The sequence below is a fragment of the Emericellopsis cladophorae genome (assembly GCF_022114955.1).
Source record: "Emericellopsis cladophorae strain MUM 19.33 chromosome Unknown NODE_36_length_232396_cov_119_016030, whole genome shotgun sequence".
NCBI classification, from domain to species: Eukaryota; Fungi; Ascomycota; class Sordariomycetes; order Hypocreales; family Bionectriaceae; genus Emericellopsis; species Emericellopsis cladophorae.
The window spans coordinates 132,942-151,145 of NW_026250961.1; the positions used below are offsets into that span (position 1 = coordinate 132,942).

Below are 18,204 nucleotides of genomic sequence, written 5' to 3' on the forward strand. Positions count from 1 at the left end.
GGGCGAGACGCCACTCGGTGTGGTACATTCCCTTCCGACCTCATAGCCCCTACAGGAGCTCACGGTAAGCACTACTTGAATACGAAGGGGAAAGGGAAGCCAAGAACATGATCTGGTATCTCGAGACCCAAGCGAGGGAATGAGGGGTCCAACAAGGCTTCCAGAGCATTTTGCCCCGCCAACGACGGGCAAGGTTGACATGCAGATACTGCCCGTTAACCCAGAAGGGACTAGCCGAACACCGCTGGAGCGTCATCTTGCTGCACGAGAACACTGCCCCGTGCTTGCCGGCTGACAGCTGCCCACAGTCGATCCACTATTATAGTCACGTGCTGACGTGTCAAGGTTCGTTTGGCTGACGCTTCTGTTTCTGTGGTGAAGAGCCGACGCGTCTGCGCCAGTCGCCAACTGATAACCACTACGTACTGCCTTGGCTTGAGACCTGTCGATCTTGGAAGCCCAAAAACCAAACGAAACCCCCGGTTGCGGCGTGGCTATCCGGTTAGCCTACATGGCGCAGACCCATCAACCCTCATCGTCAGCATTCACTGCTGCTCACACATGATGGCAGACTCTTCGGAGGTCCCGAACCCGCAGTTCCTGGCGTGGGTGGAGGAATGGGTCAACTCTGCTAAAGAGCGTAGTGCACACAGCCTGACAACATATAACCGCGCATATCACTCGCTCAAAGCCTGTCCAATCCGCTTCGAGCATCCGGCAGAGCTGGAGCAACTCAAAGGTTTCGGACCCAAGTTGTGTGCCAGGTTGACAGAGAAACTGCAGGCACATTGTAAGGATAATGGAACAGTTATGCCTGAGCATCCCAAGGCGAAGAAAGCGGCTGAAAAGGCCCGCCAGGTCCAGGAACAGGGTGATGGCGAACCGGTGGCCAAGAAGCCCAAAAAAGCCCGAGCTCCCAAACCATATGTACCAGCGTATAGGTCGGGCGCCTATGCACTCGTACTGGGGCTCTCGACCTTGGATGAAGACTCTCTCGCCGGGATGACAAAGGCAGAGCTGATCGAGGTGGCCGAACCTCATTGCGATGCTAGCTTCACTGCTCCCAGTGACCCTACCAAGTTCTACACGGCCTGGAACTCAATGAAGACGCTCATCCAGAAGGAGCTCGTCTTTGAGAGGGGCAGGCCCCTGCGCAGATATGCTCTGACTGACGATGGGTGGGAGGTGGCTCGCAGGACTAAGAAAACCAAGGAATTTAGCAAGGACAACGAGAGTCTGCCTCAAAGGGCGCGTGACGAGTCGGTTATGGAACCAGAACCCGCCACCGCCGTTCAGCAAGCCCCATCAGCACCGCCGGACATGTTCGAGCCAACCGAACCAAGTTCCTCTTATCAAAATATTGTGGCCGAGGGACAGGTCATCTCAAGTGACAATGCGCTTCCATCTTTTCTTCCGGTTCGAATCCCTCCAGGATCCTTCTCGGTCAAACTGTTGCTCGACATTCGCGAGGTCAGAGCAAAGACCGACCGAGACTACATGCAACAGGAGCTCGCAAAGCTTGGTGTGCCCCCAATCATGAGGGCTCTCGAGCTCGGGGACGCGCAGTGGATAGCAAAGTGTCATGATCCCGAGTTGCTCTCCAGGCACGGTCTGCAAGGCGACGAAATTGTCCTGGACTGGATCGTTGAACGCAAGCGCCTCGACGACCTGCTCTCCAGTATCAAAGATGGCCGCTTCCACGAGCAAAAGTTCCGCTTGAATCGCTCTGGTGTGAAAAAAGTCATCTACATCATTGAGCAAATTGCGATGGATCTCACTGAACAACAGGCGGACTCTATCAATACTGCCATCGCTTCGACGCAGGTGTCCAATGGCTATTTTGTCAAGAGAACTGAGAAAATGGATGACTCCATCAGGTACTTGGCCAAGATGACCTCGATACTTAAGAAGATATATGAGAAAAAGCCGATCAACATCATACCTACTCAAATCATCACGGCGAGGAACTACCTTCCGTTGCTGGGCTATTTACGCAGAAAAGAGCCGACCCTGAGCTACCACGTCACATACCCGGCTTTCGCGTCGCTAGCATCCAAGTCGGACATGATGACTCTGAAAGACATCTTTCTCAAGATGCTGATGACGACGAAGGGCGTCACAGGAGAGCGAGCGCTTGCCATCCAGGAACGATGGAAGACTCCCCACGACTTTGCCAAAGCCTTCGAGGCCTGCGGCACGGGAGCTGCGGGCCAAAAACGCAAGAGAGAATTTTTGCACCGTGAGATGGGGGACATGGTGGCTTCCAAGGCGGTTGGGAAAGAGTTGAGTTCCAAGATTGCCGAAGTATGGAGCGATATGTGAGAAGCATCCTACGTGCAGCCTCCTGTCGTTGTGTATTGTTATCCAACAGTCCTTCGCTACTGCGACCCCGTACCAGCGATGATCTGTTTCACGAGCTTCTCCAGCAGGGGAATGTTCGCTTGACCGCCCTCGGCGCCCAGCATACCGGCAACAGACTTCTCAGCGTACTTGGCCATCATGTCGACCTCAATATTGACGGATTCGCCGGCCTTCTTCTGAGCAACAACGACCTTCTCCTGGGTGTAGGTGATAAGCATCACCTCCCACCAGCCCTCCTGGTCGTTGACTTTGGTCACCGTTAAGCTTGTCCCGTCAATGGCGATGAAGCCCTTGAAGATAATGTATCGAAGAACCTCCTTGTCTCGGGGGTTGAAGCGAAACGTCAACGCGTTGCCGTCGGGTGTCACCGAGACGATCTCCGCCGTGGTGTCTACGTGGCCTTGGACAAAATGGCCACCCATGCGCGTATCCGCACGCACGGCACGCTCCAGATTGACGCTGCTAGAGACTGCAAGATCACCCAGGTTGGTGATCCGGAGAGTCTCGGGGGCAACGCCAATTGTGAAGGCGTCAGATGTGAAAGAAGTGACAGTCAGACAGCACCCATTAACAGAGATCGAGTCGCCTTCGTGGCAGTCCTTGAGAAGCCCTGACGAGTCGGGAATGGTGATTCTCATAGAGGTACCGCCGGTGCTGTCATTGTTGTTCAGCTCACTGATGGCTAGCAATTTGTCAGCGCGTGATGCGCAATATCAGCTGAGGGGAACGAACTTCCGATGTCTTCGACGATGCCGGTAAACATGATGGCGAAGTGAGGGAGTGCTGTGGTAATTCTGCAAGAGGAGGGTTTCAATGTGAGCTACCGGGGTATCCGAGTCTGAGTTTACGGGTTGAGCTGTGAACGAGACGAGTCGAGACGCTAACCTGCATATATTGAGGATACACCAACTATTATTCGAAGCTGTTCCTCAGGGGGCCGAAACCCGCGAATCCGATCGGCCTTCACCAACTGTCTCGAGTGCCCCGCGGTGGAGCTATGAATCATGTTCAAGATGGTCTTATCGATTGTCGGTCCCCGCTCAAAATTTTGTGACGATGCTGCTGGTTAGCAAGCTACCCTTTATAGGAGCCTCTCTGTTCAACACAATACTATTCTCAACGCGCTCGCTCAACTGACCTGACCATTGCTGCGACGCTTCCCGAAGAGAACTGAGGCAGTTTATCAAAACTTTTGTACTTCACGATCGTCAGCACGTACAATGGCGCCCAGTCGCCCCAACAAGGAAGCGAAGCCCTCTCCAAGCACCCTACTTTCGGATGCCGAAACCCTCCACACCGTCGGCAAACTTCAAGATGCGATCCCAGTTGCACAACAGGCACTTGAGCTGACCGGCTCCGGCGGCGACCACGAACTGCGGGCGCTCAATCTACTCGGGATCCTGCACATTGAGACAGGCGACACAGATGACGCGCGAAGCTTCTTTGCGCGAGCTGTAACACTCGATCCGGAGGGCACACTAGAAGAAAAAATTGGCGGTGGACCGGAAAAGTTCCTGTTCCTTGCACAATTGAGCGAGGAGGGAGGAAGTGACAGTGTCCAGTGGTTCGAGAAAGGTGCCTCCGCGCTGAGGAAACGGATACAGGCTCTGACTGACCTGCCAAGTCGGACACCCGAACAGACGGAGAAGCTCAGCACCACACAGAGTCATCTTGGCTCCGTGCTATGCTCTGTCACCGAGGTGTACATGACGGACTTGTCATGGGAAGAGGACGCGGAACAAAGGTGCGAGGCGCTGATCACAGAGGCGATGATGATCGCACCGAACAGTGCCGAGACATGGCAGACTGTTGCCAACGTCCGGATATCACAGGAACGCTACGATGACGCGAGGGGTGGTCTGAGGAAGAGCCTGGAACTATGGCAGGAGAAGGACCCTCTCGATCCCGCCGTGCCTGAATTTCCTGAGCGAATCAGCCTCGCTCGTCTGCTCCTGGAAGTCGAGATGGAAGAGGAAGCCCTCCGCGTCATTCAGCGCCTCACCTCAGATGACGATCAGAGCGTCGAGGCCTGGTACCTCGGAGGATGGTGCCTGTTCATCATTGGCGAGAAGATGCGCGATGGCAAGCACGACGCCCGCGCGAATGGAGAGGCGGACGAGTGGAAGTCTGTGTGGACATCCTCAAGACAATGGCTGGCCATGTGTCTCAAGCTCTACGAGGCACAGGAGTATGAAGACGAGAGGCTGGGACAACATGCAGTGGAGCTGTTCGAGAACATCAACAAAGAGCTGGGCCCGCCAAAAGAGGGAGAGACAGACGACTGGGATGATGCGAGCGGCGACGACGACGACGATGATCTGGACGAGGAGATGAAAGACTAGACCTGAACAGACGTGATCAAGATGCATCCCAAAAATATTACGGTACGCAATGTGGTGCAACAGTTATGGCGTCTGTGTGGCGGTTCCGGGCCATGACGTGATCTGTGACCCAAAGTACTACTCCCAACTCCAGACAATGCAATACTCTGACCATCCTTGTTATGCTTCTATGTTTACCTTTTGCATCTGCTCTGTAGGCGGCACACCACCTTCCTCCTCTTCGTCTCCGTCGTCCACCTTGCCCGCCAGACCCTGTTCCCAGAGCTGTCGTCCCGTCATCTTGGTGGGCTCCTTCACCTTGGCCTTCTTTAAGTCGGCCAACCTTTCCTCCTCTTCCCGAATGCGCTTCTCTTCCATCTCCTTCAAAAAACCAGCTCTCCATTTGAGGAAGGTCTCCGGTGTGACTTTGGTGCCTTCGAATTTCTTGTTCTCCTCCCGCTCAGCGGCGAGAGCTGCCTCCTCTCTCTCCGCCTCCGCCGCACCCTTCCTGTCAATGACAAGTTGCTCCGCAGCCTCCTTCAAGGCAGACACAATCGTGAAGATCATGGCCATACCCAGGTTCTCCTGTATTGTCTCGTCCAATCCGGCTAGCAATTGCTCCCTGTTCTCGCCCACGTTGAAGTCTGGATGCGAGGGTGCATTTGGCACGGTGTGAATCTCGAGGTCAGGGGCCACATCGGGATAGTCTGCTGGGTATTTGACATTGAGGGCAAACTTGGGCTGATCTTCTTCTTCCTCGTCGGGTATGTCCAGCGTCACAGTGACCTTGTATTCTGTCTCTGAGATGTCTGATGCAGTAGAGTGAGTGACGAAACCTCGACAGCGGGGGTTTGATTGGCAATGAGCATACCTGTGATCTCCTCGGGGAAAATGGACTCGAGCACTTCGCGCTCTTCTATCTGTTCTTCGCGACCCATGCTGAGTATATCTTTGCGTTAATTGGTGGAATGGCGCCGTCAAAAGATGGAAGTGAGCCAGCAGTTGGATGAGGTTCATGAGGTACTGCGACTTCACGTGGGTGGAGCGCCACAATGAGGGGCGGTTGACACAATGAAGCGGTCAATTTTATTGATGTAGTCACGCAACCTGATCCTATGCTTTCTGTCAACCTCGAGCAGCTCACGGAATCATCCTCCTGCCAAACACAATGAGAGTATTCAATCCACAGGATCAACAGAATCTTAGGCTGCCTCAATCCAGGAGTTACTATCCCCGCTACTATTCAGATCCTAGTAGTAAAATCTACAGTAATACGGTGCATCACTGCATTCCGTAGCGACCTCAATTCCGCCCGTGGGGCAGACCCGAACTGGCTTAGCTCAAAGGCCACCGCCCGGCAGAATCCAAAATTTCTGGACGATTTGTCGCCTTTCAGCCACCAGGGTCGCAGTCGTAGAATTTCCGGTGGCAGAGCAGGCCCGTTCCTCACCTTATCGACAACCACTACCTCGCCAACCCGACATATCAGAACACAATGGCGGCAAAGGCTGCTGGAATTGACAAGAAGCGCAAGGCGCCGTCCGCTGTCAAAGAGAAATCGAGTGGCAAGCCCAAGAAGCCCCGTGCTGAAGAAAGCCCAGCCGACGAGATGGACCTTGATGAAGAGGACTTTGAGGATTTCTCTGGTTCGGAGGACGGGGGTGCGAAGCTGGATGAGAGACCGGCAAAGAAAGGCAAAACAAGCGGTTCCAATGGCAAGAGCTTTGAACAAGGTATGTTCTACAGTCGACCTCTCGCAGCTATTGAGTACTGACGCCCCTCCCAGATGCCGGCCTGACATCGCGCGAAACCCATGCCAAACAGAAGCAACTAGCCCTCGAGCGCAAGGCCGCCAAGCCCCTTGCCGACGAAGTTCAGCGAACGAAGAAGATTTGGGAACGTTTGCGCATCAAGTCCAGTGTGCCCAAAGACGAGCGCCAGAAGCTAGTCGACGAGCTGTTCACCATCATCACCGGTCGCATGCGTGACTTTGTCCTCAAGCACGACGCTGTGCGCGCGGTGCAGACTGCCCTCAAGTATTCCGGCTCAACACAGAGGAAGCAGATCGCCATGGAGCTGCAAGGTGCGTACGCTCAATTGGCGGAGAGCAGATATGCCAAGTTCCTCATTGGCAAGCTGCTGGTCAACAATGACGACGAGATTCGCGACATGATCATCCCCGAGTTCTACGGCAGGGTCCGCAAGATGATCAACCACCCTGAGGCCTCGTGGATCTTGGACGACATCTACCGCACAGTGGCAACGAAGGAGCAGAAGGCCAGACTGTTGCGCGAGTGGTACGGTCCGGAATTTGTGATCAAGGAGATGGCCAATGATACGGAAGTCACTGCCGACCTGAAGAAGATTCTCGAGGCGGAACCGAGCAAACGGGGACACATCACCAAGAGTCTGTTCGACATGATCAACACACTCGTGCAGAAGAAGATGACTGGTTTCACCATGCTCCACGATGCGATGCTGCAGTACTTCCTCAACTCGACACCGGGCACGGAGGAGTTCAACGAGTTCTCGGAGATTGTCAAGGGCGATGAATCGGGCGATTTGCTTAAGAATCTGGCGTTTACAAAGTCCGGAACCCGTCTCACCTGCCTTTTACTGGCGTACGGCAGTGCAAAGGACAGGAAGCATCTGTTGAAGGCGTTCAAGGACACATTCCAGATGATGGCGGGCGACCAGTATGCCCACCTCGTCATCTTGACGGCCTTTGATGTCATCGACGACACAAAGCTCACCTCCAAGAGCATCTTCCCTGAGATTCTAGGCGAGGGTGGCGATGCACAAGTGCAGAATGTGCTAGAGGCCGTCCACAACCCATTCGCAAGGTCCACGATTCTCTACCTGCTCGAGGGCATGTCCAAGTCATTGTTCCCTGCTGGTCAGGCCTACGATGTCGAGGTCTTGAACGAAGTTCATGAAATTCGCAAGACAACAAGTAAGAAGGACCCCGAGGCCCGTCGACAGGAGCTCGTTGCCGCCTTCTCGCCTCAGCTGATCAGTGCTGTGGCTGCCACACCGCGCGAGCTCACCTCGTCAACATTCGGCTGCCAACTCGTCGCCGACGTGATGCTCTCCTGCGAGGGTGACAAGTCATCCGCCCTGGATGCCATTGCACAATGTGCCGAGGGTGCGCCGACGGCAGTAGTAGAGGGGGCCGATGATGTGGCGCCTCCTGTGCACATTTCACAGACCGCATTTGGCAGCCGGATGCTGAAGTCGCTCATTCAGGGAGGTCGATTCGACAAGGCCGCTGGGAAGGTGATCCTCGTCGAGCCACCGCTGAATTTCTCCGACACGTTGTATGCGGTGATCAAAGACCATGTCCTCGACTGGGCGACCGGGCCTGGCTCGTTCGTCATCGTCGGGCTCGTCGAGGCAAACGACTTTAGCGACAAGGAGGCGCTCAGGAAGGTGCTGAAGAAGAACAAGAGCATTCTGGAGAAGGCGGCGACTGAGGCAACAGCCGAGCAAAAGGCGGCAAAGGAGTCAGAGAAGAAGGAGGCCAAGTCAAAATCGAACAAGAAGGGAGCTAAGAAGGGGGAGAAGCCCGTTGGCAACATGGGCAGCAAGATCCTGTTGAAGGCGTTATAATGATCAGGGTTTTCCAAACGATGCATGAATAAATTTGTCACATCTACACCACGACGCCTATGTTGAAGCATCAAATTACCGCTGTGCGTGTGTGCTTTAGAGCACAGCAGAGAGGCTTAAACCCACCATGAAAATGCTGCCGCGCAAGGCATCGGCGCACGAAAACATGTCTGAGGATTTGAGAAGGCAAAGTATGTAGCACATTTTGAGCACGGAAGCCACACTGCAGTTTAATCGATCCACTCACGCCGTACACAGCAGCGCAGAATGGATACGATTCGTAACTCCTAGTCCAAGGAGCGATCACTGAACCGCGAGGCTAAGAAGCATACAATATTGGCCACAGTGACCAGTCTGCCTTTGATTGGTGTCACAAATAAGCAGCCTGCTAGATAGCAGCTTGTTCGAGCACTAGGATGAGATTGTTTAAGAAGACGCCTGTCTTGAGCGTCGTGGGTCGCTCATGTAGTGCGCCGACACTAGAAGGGACTACAAGTGACACAACATCGCCCTACCAGCTCATGAAGCAGCTCGCCACGCTGAGTCCTTTCAATCATTGACCAGGTTTCTTAATGAATTCGGCAGGAGAAGCACGCCGTATCATCTCAGTACGGTCAATCTTGTGGGTAGATGTCTTTGCCGGCTTCAAGTCTCTTGCATTGTACTCAATGCTGTGTACAACGCACTAGCCAGTCCATCCCATGGACTTTGCAGCCGGCAACTGAGCAGAACCTAAACGCGCGGGCGGCATGATACAGGACTTGGGTTGTCTGATCACAGCGTAGCTGGATTGGAGCCTCACTTTAGAGTGAGTGTTGGTGGTCATGGTACTGACATCGGACGATGACAACAGCTCCTGAGTTGCCCCCTTTTGCACCACCTTGTGAAGACTTTTCGTAACACAAGGGCTCTCTTCTTCATACCCTTGCTTGCTTCCTTCTTTGCCCATGTTGTCTGAAATTCTTCAGTTTCTCTTGAGTGCTGGCCACGCGCGCTGATCCAGCCGAATCGCAGCTGACGTTCTCAATTCCCCCTATCTGAAGACTCACTGAGGAGAATTCGAGCCCTTCATACGCCTGCCCCATCGTCACGATTCTTGGGCATTCCCAACAACTCATTCCACCCGCCCCAAGCATTCTGATTCTCCGAGACGCTCTTGTGTAGAGTTCCTCGATCAGACCAGATCCCAGGCTGCACACTATCAAACCTTCGCCATGGCTGCCATCGCTAACAGCGGCCTCGAGCAGCGGCAGATAATTACTGACCCTGCCGAGATCAGTGATTTCTTCAGAGACCCTTTCGGCAAAGAAAAGGCCACCAAGACGGAGGCTGCTTCTCAAGACGACGACAAAGAGGAAACGAAGACCGATAGCGAGGGTCAGGACACCGTTGTCACAGAGGGATCAACGATCACCGACAGTCTCATCACCAAGACCGACTCCGGGAGAACCATCACCGTGCCCAACAATGAGGTCGTCACCATCACCAGACACACGACCATCGTCACAAATCGACCACAATCCTCAAGCAACACAGGTTCTGATGCCACATCAGCAGCAACCGGTGCTATCACAGAAGGGCCGTCCGTAACTACAGGCTCTCCTTCAGAGACGCCACAACTCAACGAGTCCCACAACGTAGGCTTCCCAACGGGGGCCATTGTCGGCGTCGCCGTCGGTGGTGCATTTCTTGTAGCAGTGGTCGTGATTGCCCTCGTCGTTCTCAAAAGGCGTTCTCGCCGGCGTCAAGACGACACGCAGAGCTCGCTCAGCAGCAATGATCAGTATGAGCGTACAGACCGCTTCGACGACAAGCACTTCCCACAGCGTCAATTGTCAGCCCATACTGCCCATACTGCCCAAACTACGGCCACTGGCGCAGGTGACCCGTTTGCTCCCTTTGGAGGTAAGCAATGCTTCGCAAGTAGGCTAGGCCTGTACTGACATGTGAAAAGGTCGGGTTGACAAAGACTCGGAGTACCCGATCCGCCCGCAAAGCAATACCTTCGAGATGGACGCCACGACCGCTGTAGCTGCGGAACTGCCAGACTCGAGTGCATTTGCGGCCAGCCCGACAACGACTGTGCGTGCTCCAGTGTCAGTTGAGCCTGCTACCCCTGCTCAATCGGCAGCAAACCTCAACCCTTTGGTGAAAGGAGAAGGCAAACCCAAGTACATCAACCACTGGGACCAATATCGAGCCATGGGGTCTACGCAAGAGGATAAGGAGTGAATAGGTGTTGGGGAACTGGGAATTCCGGATGTATTTGCTGGCGTGAGACACAGATATATCTGTTTGTTCTTCCGCCGTTCGTTCTAGTTTCGCATGTCAGTTCAGTTCGCATCTCTAAACAACATCTTGCCGAAATTGTCGAGGGGTATGCATACAGGTCATCAAAAGCGTTGATGAGCAGTGAACAAACCCAGGCTTCCGATACTGATCGTATACATCACAACGCAAACTTGTGATGTTATTACGTACGACAGTAAACGAGGCTCTTCACCATTAACATCATTGCATTCATAGGTTCCTAAAATGTGTAGAGTAGCAAGCTGACCTAATCCATTTTGATTTGGCACCAAACGCCAGAAATGCAACTCCTTTTGCATAGCCATCCGTCCCAGATGGCTGCGCCAAAATCAAACCGTGTCCGTTTAAAATTCCATGTGTCGCGGTAGCAGTCGCCCTTCACTTCGTTTGTAGCTTCGTGATCTCGTCAAGGAGGTCCTGCAAATCGGCATCGTCAATCTTGTCCTGCAATGACGGAATGAGCGTCTTGGCTTCGTCCGCGTTCTCGCAACATAATGAGCCTATGACTGTCAGTGGTATACACTTGCCGCATAGAGATATGAAAGGCCGTACCAAGCTGGGCGCGCTCAAACTTCTCCAGCTCCCGATGCGACCGGAGCAATCGCTCGACAGCTTCGACATTCTCCTTTCTAGTGAACCGCGAAAAGTGGTCCAGATATTGCAGCGTCGTGTGCAACATCCTAGCCCTCGTCAGTCGATCTGTTCATGAACAGCACCCCGCACATCTTATCATCCTCCTTTGCTCGGGTCGTCGTACTCAGTCTCGTTCAGATTCATCTGTGGCGCGCCGTCAGGTCGGACCTTGGCTGCGCGCTCGCGTCTGCGCTGGACAATCGCATTCAACACAAGTGATGCTTCGGAGAGCGTGAGGGTTTCGACATCCTGGAACTCGCCCAGGTTGAGGACTGTGCTGGCTTCTTCGTTGCCCGGCGGTGGAGGCTTGGGCCGGGATGTCTTGGGGAAGTGAGCCATGGTCGGCGCGCGTGGAGCTCTCTAGACGCGGGAGAGATTGGCGTTCTGGCTTTGAAGCGGCGTAGGCTAGTTGTCGTCTTATTATGAGACGTGGGTAGTGTTGTGAATGCTACAGTCAATGCGCGAACCTTTGGCGTGAAGTTCGGACACAGATTCGTGTACCAGGTAGTTTGGCACTAAGCCCTTTTGGGACCACGTCAGAGTATAAGTCGACACCAAGTGTCCAGAACTTTCAAGACAGATTTTTTCCGACTGCAATTTTTAGAATTCACTGCTAACTACCGAATGATCTCACCAGGTACCTGGCTCACATTAACAATCAAAGTATCAGCTCACGCTGAATGAAGGTACCTTTGCTGTTTCGGTACCGTATTCAGTACCTGCTTGCCTACATGACATATATGCATGTGTCGAATTCAGCGACAAGTTAATTTCCTATCCTTCACCGGGATCACATGACTGAGGAGAGCTACCAAGATCCTCGTCGTGAATAGCCATTGATTACAACATGCCCAGGGGCCATTAAAGAGGCTCTCGGTCTCTCATGGCCTGCAAAGGCAACGACTCCTCTAGAATTGTCATCCCGCAATAGGACTATCTGCCAAACAAGCTTTTTGAGCCCGTTCAATCACTTGAGGCAAGCTTATTTCTCGATCTTCATCTCCAGGGCAGATGTTCGGACCGTTAGTTCGCCCAAAGCGAAACAGATGTTCATCGTTGAGGGAAACACGTGACGTCTGGTTGGACATTTAGCGTACCCTGTACGCAGGGTGCATCGATCTTTGATAAGGTACGTGATGAAGCTGGAAACATCGGAATCTTTAAATTGCTCTCGTCAGATGCATTTCGTAAGAAATTAATTGGGCAGTACTGGTGGAAGAATCGGGATGTTTGATGGTGGCGTTGCAGCTCCAAGATTGTCTGTTCCAGTGGCAGTCTGTTGTTCTATCTCACATCACAACGACATCCCAACATCCTGCGACTACGGCTTCGACCGCATCGCCGAATTTGCAACAACGACAATATACTCCAGGCAGTCTGCATTCACACCGGCCGTAGACTCACCCTTCGACACAACTCTCTCATGAAGGCGTCGACGCGATGTATGTTCACCTCGCGCCCCCCCACCCCTGAACACCCTCGTCTGACTATCAATTCAGGACCGTCTTCGCCCTCATCGTCATCAACAAGGCCGGCGGCTTGATCTACAACAAGAACTTCCACGATGGCCTAAACAAGATCAGCACAAACGACTACCTCGTCTTAGCCGGTACATTTCACGGGTAAGGCCATCCCGCAGTCAGCAGGAGCAACAGCAACAGCTTACCCATCTCGCAGAGTGCACGCCATCACGGCGCGTCTGACGCCGATTAGACCACCAGCGCCGCCGGCTGGGCTTCGACCCGAGCCAGTCTCTGGATTGGAGGTCCTCGAGACCGAGAATTTCCGCATGCAGTGTTTCAACACATTGACCGGTTTGAAGTTTCTACTCTTTACCGACACAACACAGACCAATGTCGATGTGACTATGCGGAAAGTGTATGACCTGTATGCGGACTACGTCATGAAGAACCCGTTCTACTCACTGGAGATGCCTATCCGGTGCGAGATGTTTGATAGGAAACTTCAGTCATATGTTAGGGAAATCAACAATCGATAGATGCCGCGGAAATGTCTCATGAATCTCATTAGCAAAACAAGCTGCACAATGCGGCAAGGTCTCGCGCCTATCGTGTCCCTGTCTACTTGGTCCCTGTGTCTATTGCACACCAGGCGCAATGACGCCGAAGCAATGCGACCTTGTTTCAAATGCTCAAGAGGTGTCCATCTTGTCGCCGTTCTTCTTGCTGCCGTCACTGGGGCCAGACTCGTCCTCTTCTTTGACATCACCCAGCGACTCTTTCTTCGCCTTCTCCTCTTCTTCTTTTGCCAGTTTCTCCTGCCTGGCTTTCTCCTCCTCCATACTCATACGCAGAGCCAACGCAAGCTCGGGCTCCATTGATGGGTCGATGCCGAATTCGAACTCCTCGTTGTTGCCACCGCTCTCGCCGCCACCCTGACCGTCAGCACCCTCACCCAGAAGGATGGGGCTCGATATCAACTGGTCACCCAAGAGCTTGCTGCTGGGAGGGAACACAACCATGTGGGAGCCTTCGTTGCTCTTGACGGCCTCGTTGAATGCCTCCAGCTTCTGTTGTGTCGCCTCATCGTCGAGTTCTCCGAAAAGCACAAAGTCCACTGTCGTATTGCTCTTCTTCATCTTCTTGGCCAGCTGGACAAGCTCCTTCTTCTCGTCGGCGATCGGGGAGCATACGAATACTATTATCCGTTGACGTTGGGCTCGGTTCTGACGGTGCTTGAGGGCCAGCTGCACATGATTAGCCACTGCACAAATCCCAACAATCAGAAACCTACTGCAGCGACCTGGACAGCTGTCTTCAGATGCGAGGAGCCGCCCAGCTTTTGCTTTGTATGATGCAAGCCCTCCAGTACCTTGCCCATTTCAGTAGTCAATGTGACATGCACTTCGGGACCTTTCCCCCCCATGCTCATCAACCCGACTGAAGACTCGGGGTTGCCGTTGGTGATCGTCTGGAAGAGCGTCTGGACGGCGTCGGTCTGTGCATCGAAGCGTGTCGGCTGGTAGTCGCCATTCCTAGCGCTCTCGCTGTTGTCGACAACGACCATTACCGCCTCGAGAGGCATGCCGGCGGTGTTGAGAGAGTATGAAGCTGATATTTACGAAAGGCGAGGTTGCAGATGGCTGTCTCTGTAGCCAAAAGTGAAGCTGTCGGATTTATGATGCCTTGGGTCTGCTTGGAGAAGGCTGGCGATCAGTCAAGCTCCCGATGTCGTAAGGCGGATTCAGCCTGCAGTGGATGTCGGTCGAAGGATATCCACGGTAGAGGAACCTGTCCGTGCACCGGCGTCAGGCGAGCGCACTGGTCAGGGTACCTGGTATCCACATGCTCCACTCTAGGGTAGGTGGACTCAAACTGCTTACATAACGACAGCGAAAGGTCCCACACTTCAGCGGATTTGTTTACTTTGTCCGACTTGGTCGCAGCACCTACTCATCAATATCATCAAGCTGCACCAGGATTTCACATTGTGAAGAAATTGATCGAATTTCTTACAGAAGATTGGCTCATTAAGCGCGAAGCTGATTTGTATTCTCACAAGAGTTCCAACATAATGGCCCAAGGTCGACCGCCGAAGCGCGCTTCAGACAATGCCGCGCTCAGCCCACGCGCGACAACCCCAGCTCAGCAAAGAAGTCCGATCAAGCAGCGCAAGATGGGGATAAGCGCGCACCACAAGCAGGCTCTCATAGACAATCTGCAACTGGAGAGTGTGTAGAACACCTCTGTACATAAGGGAAGCCCTCGTGCTAACACGAGCAATAGTCACTGAACGCGCGCGCAGACTCCGAGCGCAGTACAGTCTCCAAGCACAAGGTCTCCGGTCACGGATAGAAATCAGGGTCAACCGAATCCCAATGGCTCTGCGCAAGATGAGGATGGAGGACCTGGTACTGAAGTACTCTGAGAAGGAGCAGAAGTCCACGATGACTGCCCGACCACCTCCTGTGCCGGCAAAGGACAGACTTGTGCGGAAACCGGCCGACAATCAAAGCGCGCTCTCAAAAAGTACGACAAATCTCAAACGAACAAGGTATGCGCGTGGGTCGATAAACTCAAAACCTCTGCGGCTAACAATGACATAGTGAAGACTTTGGCAAAGACAAGGAGAACGAAAACGTAGAGAACCCCAACAAGAGGATGCGAGCAGCCGAAGGCGGGCATGTTCGTCCTGCGCAGGTCTTGTCTCCCACGTCCTCCAATTCTAGGCTCAAGGCCGCCCGCCCTGTTTCACCAGCCAAGTCACAAATCGCGCGACCCGGATCACCGCTCAAAAGCACTTCCCGAACAGCTGCAGCCACCAACATGCTGTCTAACTTTGTGGAAAAGGCCAAGTCGACACGCGCTGGGACGCGGAAGGCCCCCACTACGTCGAACACAAGCAGTACTGCTGCACCAGCGGCACATCCAGTCAAGACACGACGCGCCGCGCCCGCAGCAACTAAACCTCCAACTTCGCGACCAGCAACACGCACAGGCCGACGTGCTAGTGCCACAAGTGAAGCTAGTGATGGCAGCAACTCGACAGTGGTCAGGAAGGGAGCGGCTCCTCGGCCCGCCCCCCCAAAGAAAACATTGGGGAGCTTTACGAAAGGAACTGCGAGCGGTGATGCCAAAAAGACCACAGCGGTAAAGAGCACGCCAAAGACAAGAGCTGGGCGAGTGCTGCGGAACAGAGGGTAGACATTCAGTCGGATTTCAGGATTTGCTCATTTAGCAGGCGTTACGTTCTTGGGATTGGGTAGAGCACCGATGACACAAACAGGGCTCGGCAGGAAGATCACTCACGGCGCTATGAACAAGAAACATGAGATTGTATGTACAGCGGTGAATCATGCAATGGCGCTTTTGATGATGTCGTAGCCTAAGCAGCGGCCGCAGCCGCGGCCTTCTTCTTCTTCTTGTCGTCCACGAGTTCGATGTTCTCACCAGGGATATCCTTGTACTTTTCCAAAAGGAACTCCTCCAACTCCTCGCTTACATCGCCCTGAACAACAATTTCCTCTCCACCACTTGGCACCTTGGTGACCGACGATCCCGTAGCAAATTTCTTGCCTAGGTCTTTCGCCACCTTCTTTAGGTCTAGGCCGAAAGCCTCTAATCCAAATACGGCCGTTACGAATTTCTTTTTGTTACGCTCGATGCGCTTAATCGTGATGGTACTCGAAGCGAGCTTCTCGTTCTGTTTCGCTTCAGCGGCCTCGGCCTTGGCTGCCTTCTTCTGGGCATCGCGCGCGGCTCGCTTCTGAGCGTCAACAGATAGGGCGGCAGTGGCAGCCTCGAGGACCTCTGCACCAGATTGTGAGCGAGCGCGCTAGTTGAAGGAACCGTTTACATACCTGGTGACCATATTTTGGCATACATCTCCGGCTGATTGGTCTCTAGCCATTCTTGACATTTCTTTACAGTTCCGCCATATTCGCAGTACTACTTGCAATCGCTTAGCATAATATCGGGAGCAGATCGCAGCCAGGAAGGCAAGGTCGCACCTCGGGAGGCAGAGTACACACTAGAATTCGCGGTCAGTCGCGAGAAAGCCAAGAGCGGCGATAGATAAGCAAGTACTCACCTCCACAGTAAATCACATGACGCCCCTCTGATGGCCGATCTCCTTGCTCGGAGTCTGCCATGTCGTAGCTGAGTACAGGTTGAAGGTGAGGTTGTTTGGAGTCAAGGAAGAACGCCCTTAGACGCGTGCTCGACCATCGTACTTTCTGTAGGCATGGCGGGGTAAAATTGATCGATGGAGGGGCTCGCAGCATCCGACGTCAGCCCGCGCGTAAGCTCAGTGCAGACTCCAGAGGCCTTTTGTGGGGTTCCCGCCAGACCTCGAGGAAGAGCTTCATCCTGGCCTTAGGCAACAAGTGCAGTGAGCATGTTCATCTAACATCATCCTCACCATCGGCAAACAATTCGTAACTCTCCAATCCCTCATGGTCCACGTCGCACCGCTCCTGGTCGAAATGCAAGCATTGTCACACGGTCGGCAACTCTATTGAAACCCAGAGGCCGCGTTCACGGCCGCTTTCCCGACAGTACGCACAGAATGCCTCTACTCGACCTCTGAGCTTCGCGCGGAGGGCTGGGCCACGGAAGACATGGCGCGTGATGTTACTTGCGACTACGAGAGGCATCGAATGAAAGCGATCCAGCGTCCGCATGCTCTGATATGCGGTTCATCAATAATCTGCAGCAGTCCAGTACATGTCGCGGCACGTAGGCGCCCGTCGTCTCCAGCGGGCGACCATTGGCTGTCGCAATGCAGCCGCCAGCCCAATCACAGCGCGTTTCCCGCGCGCCAGCCTGGCAATGAGATGCAGCGGACTATGTTTAGAAACTTGTTCAAAGTTGTTGATTGGTACGTGCCAGCCTTGGCTGGGGATGGAAACGATGATGGCTGTCCAACTGCCAACGTTGTCCAGCCTGAGATCCCCATCACAGCGATTATGGACACACCTTGTCCGCATTGGGCTTCGTTTGCGCCCCCAAGAGCTTCTCGACAGCATGCGTTCCTGCAATGGTCTCCCGGCGGCCCACAGTTCGTGTCATGTCAAGACTGTCTGGCAGCCACAAGCGTAGTGTTGCGCGCCAGGAAGTGCTTGTAGCCGCTGACAAGATGGGCCACACCATGATCGAGAGCGAGGCCCCAGATCTGGTGCTCGAATAAGAGCCTTCTTCGTCCCTCGGCCATGCGGCCGGCCCTTCCTGCTTCTTCCCCTCCACCTTCTATTCAGTACCTCCTGTTTGTTCCTTGCTCTACGCTTTTGCGCTTTTCTAGATCATCGCTTCGTTGACCGAAGCAGCCTGTCGTTCACACAAATCCGTTCGTAAAGCAACTCGACGCTGGACGTCAAGAAGTCCAACTTTCAGTATACCCTGTTTTCTCAACGTCTTACTCTCTGAGCCTATGCCAGGTGCCGGCCAGCTCTAATTGTGTTATATTCTGGTAATAATCACGTCAGTTGGAGGAAACAATGGCCGACACTATC

At 53.7% G+C, this 18,204-nt stretch overlaps 11 protein-coding genes across 11 annotated transcripts; 6 read left to right on the forward strand and 5 right to left on the reverse strand.

Moving 5' to 3' along the window:
- Positions 1 to 561: 561 nt before the first annotated feature.
- Positions 562 to 2,322, forward strand: J7T54_000070 (Crossover junction endonuclease MUS81; the record flags this gene model as incomplete). The annotated part of the gene is made up of 1 exon (XM_051507818.1): positions 562 to 2,322. One exon carries the CDS (start codon positions 562 to 564, stop codon positions 2,320 to 2,322), a length of 1,761 nt encoding a protein of 586 aa, XP_051361020.1.
- Positions 2,323 to 2,378: 56 nt separating this feature from the next.
- Positions 2,379 to 3,124, reverse strand: J7T54_000071 (Riboflavin synthase-like protein; the record flags this gene model as incomplete). The annotated part of the gene is made up of 2 exons (XM_051507819.1): positions 2,379 to 3,043; positions 3,094 to 3,124. The coding sequence occupies 2 exons, from the start codon at positions 3,122 to 3,124 to the stop codon at positions 2,379 to 2,381; spliced, it is 696 nt and encodes a 231-aa protein (XP_051361021.1).
- A 457-nt stretch (positions 3,125 to 3,581) lies between these two features.
- On the forward strand, positions 3,582 to 4,703 carry J7T54_000072 (uncharacterized protein; the record flags this gene model as incomplete). The annotated part of the gene is made up of 1 exon (XM_051507820.1): positions 3,582 to 4,703. The coding sequence occupies one exon, from the start codon at positions 3,582 to 3,584 to the stop codon at positions 4,701 to 4,703; it is 1,122 nt and encodes a 373-aa protein (XP_051361022.1).
- A 159-nt stretch (positions 4,704 to 4,862) lies between these two features.
- Positions 4,863 to 5,620, reverse strand: J7T54_000073 (RWD domain-containing protein -like protein; the record flags this gene model as incomplete). Its single annotated transcript, XM_051507821.1, has 2 exons — positions 4,863 to 5,491; positions 5,554 to 5,620. 2 exons carry the CDS (start codon positions 5,618 to 5,620, stop codon positions 4,863 to 4,865), a joined length of 696 nt encoding a protein of 231 aa, XP_051361023.1.
- Positions 5,621 to 6,177: 557 nt separating this feature from the next.
- J7T54_000074 (pumilio-like proteiny domain family member 6) lies at positions 6,178 to 8,291 on the forward strand (the record flags this gene model as incomplete). Its single annotated transcript, XM_051507822.1, has 2 exons — positions 6,178 to 6,415; positions 6,469 to 8,291. The coding sequence occupies 2 exons, from the start codon at positions 6,178 to 6,180 to the stop codon at positions 8,289 to 8,291; spliced, it is 2,061 nt and encodes a 686-aa protein (XP_051361024.1).
- A 1,214-nt stretch (positions 8,292 to 9,505) lies between these two features.
- Positions 9,506 to 10,523, forward strand: J7T54_000075 (uncharacterized protein; the record flags this gene model as incomplete). Its single annotated transcript, XM_051507823.1, has 2 exons — positions 9,506 to 10,196; positions 10,246 to 10,523. The coding sequence occupies 2 exons, from the start codon at positions 9,506 to 9,508 to the stop codon at positions 10,521 to 10,523; spliced, it is 969 nt and encodes a 322-aa protein (XP_051361025.1).
- A 456-nt stretch (positions 10,524 to 10,979) lies between these two features.
- On the reverse strand, positions 10,980 to 11,573 carry J7T54_000076 (DNA-directed RNA polymerase II subunit RPB4; the record flags this gene model as incomplete). Its single annotated transcript, XM_051507824.1, has 3 exons — positions 10,980 to 11,101; positions 11,154 to 11,281; positions 11,359 to 11,573. 3 exons carry the CDS (start codon positions 11,571 to 11,573, stop codon positions 10,980 to 10,982), a joined length of 465 nt encoding a protein of 154 aa, XP_051361026.1.
- A 1,084-nt stretch (positions 11,574 to 12,657) lies between these two features.
- Positions 12,658 to 13,233, forward strand: J7T54_000077 (trafficking protein particle complex subunit 4; the record flags this gene model as incomplete). Its single annotated transcript, XM_051507825.1, has 3 exons — positions 12,658 to 12,665; positions 12,734 to 12,856; positions 12,912 to 13,233. The coding sequence occupies 3 exons, from the start codon at positions 12,658 to 12,660 to the stop codon at positions 13,231 to 13,233; spliced, it is 453 nt and encodes a 150-aa protein (XP_051361027.1).
- Positions 13,234 to 13,386: 153 nt separating this feature from the next.
- J7T54_000078 (26S proteasome non-ATPase regulatory subunit-like protein) lies at positions 13,387 to 14,279 on the reverse strand (the record flags this gene model as incomplete). The annotated part of the gene is made up of 2 exons (XM_051507827.1): positions 13,387 to 13,941; positions 13,989 to 14,279. The coding sequence occupies 2 exons, from the start codon at positions 14,277 to 14,279 to the stop codon at positions 13,387 to 13,389; spliced, it is 846 nt and encodes a 281-aa protein (XP_051361028.1).
- Positions 14,280 to 14,768: 489 nt separating this feature from the next.
- Positions 14,769 to 15,660, forward strand: J7T54_000079 (Nbl1 / Borealin N terminal; the record flags this gene model as incomplete). Its single annotated transcript, XM_051507828.1, has 3 exons — positions 14,769 to 14,925; positions 14,981 to 15,223; positions 15,545 to 15,660. The coding sequence occupies 3 exons, from the start codon at positions 14,769 to 14,771 to the stop codon at positions 15,658 to 15,660; spliced, it is 516 nt and encodes a 171-aa protein (XP_051361029.1).
- A 419-nt stretch (positions 15,661 to 16,079) lies between these two features.
- Positions 16,080 to 16,579, reverse strand: J7T54_000080 (uncharacterized protein; the record flags this gene model as incomplete). The annotated part of the gene is made up of 2 exons (XM_051507829.1): positions 16,080 to 16,504; positions 16,555 to 16,579. The coding sequence occupies 2 exons, from the start codon at positions 16,577 to 16,579 to the stop codon at positions 16,080 to 16,082; spliced, it is 450 nt and encodes a 149-aa protein (XP_051361030.1).
- Positions 16,580 to 18,204: the final 1,625 nt, after the last annotated feature.